Below are 10,000 nucleotides of genomic sequence, written 5' to 3'. Positions count from 1 at the left end.
AATAATAATAATAACAATAATAATAATAATAATAATAATAATAATAGTTTATTGAATGAAAAATGGTAGCAGTAGTATTATTAGTTTTTATTGGAAATATTGCAGTAACAGTAGTACCCGTGCAATAATAATTTGATTGGATACACTTGAAAGAACATTTCATAACATTATGTTTCGCAATAAAATGTAAACTTGGTAGGCCTATGACTTAAAATCCCCCTCTTCCTTCCTGTGTGTCATAGGTTGTCCTAATCCAATTTCCGTATCCTTCCCTCTCTTGACAACTCTATTCAGGGTCCTATCGGGAATGATAGCAAGCACTCGTCCAATCGGATACAAGTCTTTGCTTATTCTTTATTTCTTACTTAAAGTATTAATAAATATTCTTTATGATTTTCCAGGCTAAAGCATGGAGAAAACGTGTCATAGTAGAATGAATTACATGAACTGTATTAATGAAAAACACTGACGTATATGCAGAGAGACAAGGGCTAAATACAATTTCAGAATTTACATGAAATAAACTTGATCTGATCTTATGCCTTAACGACATTTGAGTGAAATCCTAATACAACCTAATACAATAAGATTAAGTAATACTAAAAATATACCCTTCCCCTCAGATATACGTTTTGTTTGTATATTCGCACGTATTTCATACTGTATTTGAATAAATTTTTACACCTGTATCCATGAAAAGTGTTAATTCTTCCTTTTGCTTTTCTTTGAGGGTTCTGTCGTTTAATCCTCCAAATTGCCAACAATACATCGTTTCACTCCCATGCACACAAACACACTCATAAAGATTAACATCTTACCCTTTCTGCCTAAGATCACAATCACCAATGATCCGTGTACCTGACTCCTCCCTCATGACTATTTTGTTGAAATACACCTGTGCTTGAAATTTTATTTCCATATGTAGTATAACATGAAACTTGGTGCAAATGTTATGTGGTGGGTTCCCTGTTTCACACATTTCTTGCAAAGAAAGGGAACGAAAAGCAGATTTTGAAGCTTGGTGTAGAAGAGATGAAATTAAAAAATCCAAAATTATCACCAATGAAATTTTCCTTTCCAAGTACTTAATCTGTCTTCGCGATTGTGTTTTAGATCTCAGGACATCTCTTAACAAAACGTTTTCAGTAAAATGATCGAAATATTAAGACTTTGGTATACAACATTCTGGGTGACAGCGCCTCTCGCCCGCCAGCATCGATTGCTTTAACTTATAGCACATGAGGTGACAATGGTGGCCAGAGTGACATGAGTAATGAGAAACTAATAGAAAATGATGCTGTAAGAAAGGTACGGGAGATAGATGAGCATCAAACATTCACACTCTCTCTCTCTCTCTCTCTCTCTCTCTCCAGAGTTATGATATTTGATATTACAGAGCCATATCTTCCCTTCTTACAAAATCTGTGATTTACGATGTGATATGAGCATAAATACAGCTTGATAGAATTAATCGTTCTCAGCGAAACGTTTAATGCCAGATTTGAAATTAGCATAAGGTGCCGTCATCATTCATGCATTTATAGAACTTTTGGGCGAAATTTTCCCATGTACGAATATTAATACAAAATTAATAGTGACTGCCTAACAAATGAAGATATCTAAATGACGTAGGCCTATATAGTCCATGAGCCAGGACCAGATTTTTCACTAATTGGTACCACCCAGGGTGGCAAATCCTAGTGTTGATTTTTAGAAAGATACATACCTACCGCTAATATTTTCATGTGATAACCATTGCTTTGTGGTAGCTTAAGTATGGTTATGAGCCGTTAAATAATATCACCCTGTTAACTCAAAAACTTGGATTTTTCCCCTTTAGCTGGTAATACCTAGTTTATATATTTCTATTGACTGGATATCAGGTATTGGCTACATGTATTTGTGTATTTATAAAGAAACTAGACCCTAGATACCTAATTATATTGGTTCTGTGTCATTTTTTGTTGTTTTTATAGGTAAAACAGCTCAAGAGGAAAAATTAGGGGGTGGGGCAAGTTCTTGTCCCACAAAATTTAAACAATACACTTCAGATGCATCACATCCTATTTGGCTGCTTAAGGCATGATCAGACAACATTTCAAGGACTTACTTGTCAATGTGAGAGACACATTCGTAACAGTAACTGCTGTTTCCTTGAAAATTAAAAATCAAATTAGAAATATTTGGCGGTTCTGGTCCGATCCGCATACCAACTTCGCCGTGCAATTTTACTAGTTGCGTTTTTACATCTCCCTTATTAACTAGCATAATACACTGAAACAGACTACTCTATGTATACATAGAAGGGAAGACAAAATTAAAGCCACAAACTATACCATGTGCCCCTTTTATGTGGTATAAAAGAATGCATACATAATATGACGATAGGAAACAGATAGGGAATAGTATTATTGTTCAAGCAGACGTTATTTACGCATGTCCATTGTATACCATAAGCAAGCTATATACACAACAATAAAGCTTCATGTTCTTGTTAACTTTATGGTTTTTTTTTGTACATATATCGACAAAAATATCAGTTTTAATCATTTATATCATCATCATAATCATCGTCCGAGTCATCTTTCCTCAGAGTATTCGTTTGGCCAGTTCTCTCCTCCTGCCGTTGCGCTTCTTGGTCGAATTTCTTTTGACGAACATCTTGAAGGCGTTTCATAACGACGGAACTCAATTGAACCATTGATCCCTTTGCAATTAAAATATCCTTTTTATACGTAAGAGGTTTCGTGTCTCAAATTTCCTCTCCTGATGATGATGATTTAGATTGACTCGCCTATATACAAGGCGGACCACGGCCCCTTGTGTTGGCAGCCCGTAAGAAAAACGGAGCGCTGGTTGTATCTTTTAAAAGCTGTTACTTGTGTTGGATGACACGAACACTGATGACAGACAGATGATGATGAGTCTGACACAAAATGACGACCGAAGCTGGAGCCCGAATTTCAAATCCAGGGCGCAATAAACCAAAAATTTCCAATCCCAAAGCAGTTCCTTCGTCGGTCCTAGATACTTATTTTTCTTATAAGCACGTGCTAACAGGAAGATGTCCAATTGGAGTGTCTCTCCTTAGAAGTTCTTCCTTTTAGAGGAAAAAAAATTACTTCAAATTGAAGAATTTTAGCTTTCTCTGGTCCTTCAATATTCTCTACTTCTGTGTAGTTTCCGCTTTATTCTGCATAATCTTTATTTTTGGATCTTCAACATTATGGACTTTACTTTCTCATTTCAAATCCGCACAATCGTAAAGTGATCAACAAATAATAACTTTTCGGATAATTTATTTCTTCTCTCCCGTTCTACTTCCTGTCTCCCTCTTCCTGCCTTTTCTGTCCGAATCCTTTCAAATAAATCAGTTATTAGTCTTCAAAATTCTTGTTTAGCTTTTCATAACTGCCTTCCTGATTCCACTTGTCGTTGATCCCTTTCGTCTTAGAAGAAAGAAGTCTTCAAAACAAGAATCTTGAAGACTTCTTCTTTCTCTCCATGAGGAAGAAGAAGTCTTCAAAACAAAAATCTTGAAGACTTCTTCCTCATGGAGAGAAAGATGAAGTTTTCAAGATTCTTGTTTTGCTTTTCATGACAGCCTTCCTGATTCCACTTGTCGCTGATCCTTTTTTTCTTAGAAGAAAGAATTCTTCAAAACAAGAATCTTGAAGACTTCTTTCTCTCTATGAGAAAGAAGAAGTCTTCAATGCAAGTATCTTGAAGACTTCTTACTCATGGAGAGAAAGAAGAAGTCTTCAAGATTCTTGTTTTGCTTTTCATGACTGCCTTCCTGATTCCACTTGTTGTTGATCCTTTTCTTCTTAGAAGAAAGAAGTCTTCAAAAGCAGAATCTTGAAGACTTCTTCCTCATGGAGAGAAAGAAGAAGTCTTCAAGATTCTTGTTTTGCTTTACTTGACTGCCTTCCTGATTCCACCCTTCATGTTTTTTTAAAAATAAGCTAGATGCAGGAACTCTCTATTCTTGGCTGGGCAGGGCTGGCTCCCTTCCTGCTAGCCCTTCCCACTGCCAGGGTGGGGCTCCCCCCCCCCTTCCCGCTGGCAGGGCGGGGCTCCCCCCTTCCCGCTGGCAGGACCCCCCTTCCCGTTGGCAGGGCGGGGCTCCCCCCTTCCCGCTGGCAGGACAGGGCTCCCCCCTTCCCGCTGGCAGGGCGGGGCCTTGGAGGAAAAATAACTGGAGATGCCCTGACCCGGATTAAGGGAAGCCAGGTTTTTACCCTTCAAACTGTCATTTCTTGATCCTTCAAGTTAATCTCTGTCACTGTATTGGAATTTGTAGTCAGTTCTATTCAGACCTTTGTTTAGAGACGGTAACCCTTATTGTGCTTTCATTAGCGACATCTTGTTTTTTTTCTGCTGCCATCTTTTTTTGGATTCTTTTAGTTTTTTTATAATTTTTTTCTTTTTTTTCTATTTTCTATCTACCTTTAGGGAATCTTGTTTAGAGAGGCACAGCATAATAGAAGAAGTCAGACTTGTTTGTTCAGCATTTGTTCACCGGACAAAGAAACAGTACAGGTGAATTTTCATCAAGGAACAAAGCATACTAGAACAAGTCAGACTTCTTCCCTCTGCTGAGTCCATCTTGTAGAATATCCTTTAGGTACCTAGAATATATTGGGAACAGCCGCCATCCTGTTTTTTTTTCCCTGCTGCCATCTTATTCTTCTTCTTCTTGTTCTTCTTCTTGTTCTTCTGGACTCTTTATTCTTTATGCTTTTTGTGTTTTGTATTTTTGGAAGGATTTTTTATTTTTTATATTTTTGGGGGATTTTTTAGTTTTTAAATTTTTTTTTTAATTTTTTTTTTTTATATTTTCTATTTTTCTAGGTATTCCTTTAACTCCTTACTCGTCACTATTTATTTCATCTTCCAACTGATTCATCAAATCCGCCAATTCCATAACTACTTTTTGAGTATCACCAATCTGTCCAGTCTTCGCCAGAAGTCTTTGCTTTAGAGTCTTGATTTCTCTCCTTAGACTTTCCACTTCACTTTCTGTCTGTTTTCTGATTCTTCTTTCTTTTATTAGCTCTTTATCAAGCCTTGTGCTCTCTTCTTCTCTCCTTAGAATTTCTCTCTTTTGTTGTTTCACTATATTATCAATTTGCATTACCAATATTTCAAGCCACTCTATCTTGACTTCCATATCCTCTTTTTCTTGCTTAAGAATTTTCGCTCCTTCCGTCACAAGATTTAGCCGATCCTCTACCTCTCTTTTGACTGTTTCTACCTCCTGCATGTTTTGGATATGTAGACTTGCCATTTTTTCTTCAAAAATAGCTATTTGTTCCTCTTTTTCTTTTCTTAATCTCTCCTCTTCCATTAACTCCTCTTTAAGCTTTTCTTTCTCTTCTTGAACTCTTTGTGCTTCAGCATTCGTTTCCATATTTTGAATCATTTCACCTTCCATGTTTTCTTTGAAAATAGCTATTTGTTCCTCTCTTTCTTTCCTTAGTCTTTCTTCTTCCATTAGCTCTTCTTTCAGCTTTTCTTTCTCTTCTTGAACTCTTTGTGCTTCAGCATTCGTTTCCATATTTTGAATCATTTCACCTTCCATGTTTTCTTTGAGAATAGCTATTTGTTCCTCTCTTTCTTTCCTTGGTCTTCCCTCTTCCATTAACTCCTCTTTAAGATTTTCTTCCTCTTTTTGAACTCTTTGTGCTTCAGCATTCGTTTCCAAATTTTGAATCATTACACCTTCCATGTTTTCTTTGAGAATAGCTATTTGTTCCTCTCTTTCTTTCCTTAGTCTTTCTTCTTCCATTAGCTCTTCTTTCAGCTTTTCTTTCTCTTCTTGAACTCTTTGTGCTTCAGCATTCGTTTCCATATTTTGAATCATTTCACCTTCCATGTTTTCTTTGAGAATAGCTATTTGTTCCTCTCTTTCTTTCCTTGGTCTTCCCTCTTCCATTAACTCCTCTTTAAGATTTTCTTCCTCTTTTTGAACTCTTTGTGCTTCAGCATTCGTTTCCAAATTTTGAATCATTACACCTTCCATGTTTTCTTTGAGAATAGCTATTTGTTCCTCTCTTTCTTTCCTTAGTCTTTCTTCTTCCATTAGCTCTTCTTTCAGCTTTTCTTTCTCTTCTTGAACTCTTTGTGCTTCAGCATTCGCTTCCATATTTTGAATCATTTCACCTTCCATGTTTTCTTTGAGAATAGCTATATGTTCCTCTCTTTCTTTCCTTAGTCTTTCTTCTTCCATTAGCTCTTCTTTCAGCTTTTCTTTCTCTTCTTGAACTCTTTGTGCTTCAGCATTCGTTTCCATATTTTGAATCATTTCACCTTCCATGTTTTCTTTGAGAATAGCTATTTGTTCCTCTCTTTCTTTCCTTAGTCTTTCCTCCTCCATTAACTCCTCTTTAAGCTTTTCTATCTCTTCTTGAACTCTTTGTGCTGCAGCATTCGTTTCCATATTTTGAATCATTACACCTTCCATGTTTTCTTTGAGAATAGCTATTTGTTCCTCTCTTTCTTTCCTTAGTCTTTCCTCTTCCATTAACTCCTCTTTAAGCTTTTCTTTCTTTTTCTATAACGCTTAGTGCCTCAGCATTCGTTTCCATATTTTGAATCATTACAGCTTCCACGTTTTCTTTGAGAATAGCTATTTGTTCCTCTCTTTCTTTCCTTAGTCTTTCCTCTTCCATTAACTCCTCTTTAAGATTTTCTTTCTCTTCTTGAACTCTTTGTGCTTCAGCATTCGTTTCCATATTTTGAATCATTACACCTTCCATGTTTTCTTTGAGAATAGCTATTTGTTCCTCTCTTTCTTTCCTTAGTCTTTCTTCTTCCATTAGCTCTTCTTTCAGCTTTTCTTTCTCTTCTTGAACTCTTTGTGCTTCAGCATTCGTTTCCATATTTTGAATCATTTCACCTTCCATGTTTTCTTTGAGAATAGCTATTTGTTCCTCTCTTTCTTTCCTTGGTCTTCCCTCTTCCATTAACTCCTCTTTAAGATTTTCTTCCTCTTTTTGAACTCTTTGTGCTTCAGCATTCGTTTCCAAATTTTGAATCATTACACCTTCCATGTTTTCTTTGAGAATAGCTATTTGTTCCTCTCTTTCTTTCCTTAGTCTTTCTTCTTCCATTAGCTCTTCTTTCAGCTTTTCTTTCTCTTCTTGAACTCTTTGTGCTTCAGCATTCGTTTCCATATTTTGAATCATTTCACCTTCCATGTTTTCTTTGAGAATAGCTATTTGTTCCTCTCTTTCTTTCCTTGGTCTTCCCTCTTCCATTAACTCCTCTTTAAGATTTTCTTTCTCTTCTTGAACTCTCTGTGCTTCAGCATTCGTTTCCATATTTTGAATCATTACAGCTTCCACGTTTTCTTTGAGAATAGCTATTTGTTCCTCTCTTTCTTTCCTTAGTCTTTCCTCTTCCATTAACTCCTCTTTAAGATTTTCTTTCTCTTCTTGAACTCTCTGTGCTTCAGCATTCGTTTCCATATTTTGAATCATTACACCTTCCATGTTTTCTTTGAGAATAGCTATTTGTTCCTCTCTTTCTTTCCTTAGTCTTTCTTCTTCCATTAACTCCTCTTTAAGCTTTTTTTTCTCTTCTTGAACTCTTTGTGCCTCAGCATTCGTTTCCATATTTTGAATCATTACACCTTCCATGTTTTCTTTGAGAATAGCTATTTGTTCCTCTCTTTCTTTCCTTAGTCTTTCTTCTTCCATTAACTCCTCTTTAAGCTTTTCTTTCTCTTCTTGAACTCTTTGTGCTTCAGCATTCGTTTCGATATTTTGAATCATTACACCTTCCATGTTTTCTTTGAGAATAGCTATTTGTTCCTCTCTTTCTTTCCTTAGTCTTTCTTCTTCCATTAACTCCTCTTTAAGCTTTTTTTTCTCTTCTTGAACTCTTTGTGCCTCAGCATTCGTTTCCATATTTTGAATCATTACACCTTCCATGTTTTCTTTGAGAATAGCTATTTGTTCCTCTCTTTCTTTCCTTAGTCTTTCTTCTTCCATTAACTCCTCTTTAAGCTTTTCTTTCTCTTCTTGAACTCTTTGTGCTTCAGCATTCGTTTCCATATTTTGAATCATTACACCTTCAATGTTTTCTTTGATAATAGCTATTTGTTCCTCTCTTTCTTTCCTTAGTCTTTCCTCTTCCATTAACTCCTCTTTTAGCTTTTCTTTCTCTTCTTCAACTATTTTTAGTTCTGTTGTGTTTCTTTCAATAATCATCTCCAATTCTTCAAATGATTTTTTAAGATTATCAACTTTAGTTTTTGCTATCAATTTACCTTGCCAAAGTTCGTCTGCTTCTTGCTTAGCAAGATTTAGCTCTTCTTCTAATCCTTTTCTCACTGTCTCTTCTCGTTGCAATTTGGACTTAGTCTCTTGCAACTCTTCATCTATTTTGAGTGTTTCTTTTTCCCAATATTCATTTTTAACTTCCTTTTCCAATTTCTCCTCTTCAAGCTGTTGAATCTTATTGTCCTTTATCCTATTTTGTTCTTGAAGATTATCTATTTGATCCTCTTTTTCTTTCCTTAATCCCTCCTCTTTCATTAACTCCTCTTTTAGCCTTTCTTTCTTTTCTTCAACTATTTTTAGTTCTGTTGTCTTTCTTTCAACCATTATCTCTACTTCTTCAAATAATTTTTTCAACGTTATCAGCTAAAGTTTTTACAATCAATAAATCTCTCCTAAGTTTTTCTGTTTCTTGCTTAGTAAGATTTAGCTCTTCTTCTAATACTGTTCTTACTGTTTCTTCTTTCATTAACTCCTCTTTTAGCTTTTCTTTCTCTTCTTCAACTATTTCTAGTTCTGTTGTCTTTCTTTCAATAATCATCTCTACTTCTTCAAATAATTTTTCAACATTATCAACTCTAGTTTTTGCTATCAATTTACCTCTCCTAAGTTCTTCGGTTTTTTGCTTAGCAAGATTTAGCTCTTCTTCTAATACCTTTCGTACTGTCTTTTCTCGTTTCAATTCTGATTTAGTCTCTTGCAACTCTTTGTCTATTTTGAGTGTTTCTTTTTCCCAATATTTATTTGCAACGTCCTTTTCCAGTTTTTCCTCTTCAAGCTGTTTGATTTTATTGTCCTTTATCCTGTTTAGTTCCACTTCTTCACTAAGTCTATGTTTCATATCTTGCGTTTCCTTCCTTTTTCTCTCAATTCCGTGTTTGCTTTCTTCTTCTGTCGGGTGACCAATCACATGTCTAAATGTCGCCTCTCTCTTCATTAGGTTTAGCTGAATTTCTAGCCTTTTCGGGAGTGCATTTTCTTCCTGTAGTTCTTCCTTAGTGAACTTCAACTCTACTTTAACTATCATTGCTTCCTTCTGCCGAAATCCGATTTCCTTCTCAAATTTCTGAACTTCACTCTCCTCTACTTTTCCTTCATATTAATTTTCAATTCTTCTGTTATATTCTAGAATTTCCTCTATCATATACACTTTTTCTTGCAAATTATCTTTAGTTTTGTTCATTTCAATTAGTATTGTTTCAAGTTCCTTTCGCAAGAGATCCATTTTTTCATTGCGATTCGCTTGTTCTTTTTCAAAGTGGCAAATTCGAACTAGCTTTTCCTCGAGTACCTTTGCATAGCGATCACATTTTCGCTCTAGTTGGTTGGAACTTCTTTTTTCTTCAATCAACCGGTCCTGTAACTGCTCGGTTTGCCTCGTCCTCACCCCGATCTCCTCTTTCATTCGGGCAATAGTCGAATCTCTTTCTCTTAATTTCTCCTGGAGATCTTCTATTTCCTTCTTGAAGAGATCTGTTTGGTTTTCTTTCGCTGCAAACTCTCCGTCTGCATTTTTCCTTGTGTCAGTAGCTTTTCCAGGTTGAAACATTTTCAACCTCTCCACTCTCGCTTGCATCCTGTTGCCTCCTCTTGATTCATGTCCAGGTTAAGTGATTCGATTGGAAGTGCTTGTTCACCTTCCATGGTAATTGTCTCCTCCGATTCGTCCATTTTGCCAAGTAGAAACAGTGATCCGACGGACATGAAATTGTATA

The 10,000-nt window shown here is 35.9% G+C and overlaps 3 protein-coding genes across 5 annotated transcripts in view; all 3 read right to left on the bottom strand.

Annotated features, from left to right (window-relative positions):
• LOC137629586 (uncharacterized) overlaps nt 1–10,000 on the bottom strand; it is a 158,895-nt gene that overhangs the window by 64,530 nt on the left and 84,365 nt on the right. The window lies entirely within an intron of this gene.
• LOC137629288 (uncharacterized protein PF3D7_1120000-like) lies at nt 4,871–5,350 on the bottom strand. Its single transcript, XM_068360549.1, has one exon. The coding sequence runs from the start codon at nt 5,348–5,350 to the stop codon at nt 4,871–4,873; it is 480 nt and encodes a 159-aa protein (XP_068216650.1).
• Nucleotides 6,329–8,612, bottom strand: LOC137629287 (uncharacterized; the record flags this gene model as incomplete). Its single annotated transcript, XM_068360548.1, has 3 exons — nt 8,295–8,612; nt 8,115–8,168; nt 6,329–6,385 (listed from the first exon to the last, which is right to left on the bottom strand). Coding segments are annotated over exons 1-3 (429 nt in total), but the record flags the coding sequence as incomplete, so codon positions are not given.

Source organism: Palaemon carinicauda, chromosome 37 (genome assembly GCF_036898095.1).
Source record: "Palaemon carinicauda isolate YSFRI2023 chromosome 37, ASM3689809v2, whole genome shotgun sequence".
Taxonomy (NCBI): domain Eukaryota; kingdom Metazoa; phylum Arthropoda; class Malacostraca; order Decapoda; family Palaemonidae; genus Palaemon; species Palaemon carinicauda.
Note: the sequence above shows the minus strand (reverse complement) of the source record. Positions and strands in the feature narration are given on the sequence as shown.

Coding starts and splice junctions, on each gene's coding strand:
- LOC137629288 (XM_068360549.1), bottom strand. CDS start 5,350: ATGGAAGAGGAGAGATTAAGAAAAGAAAAAGAGGAACAAATAGCTATT.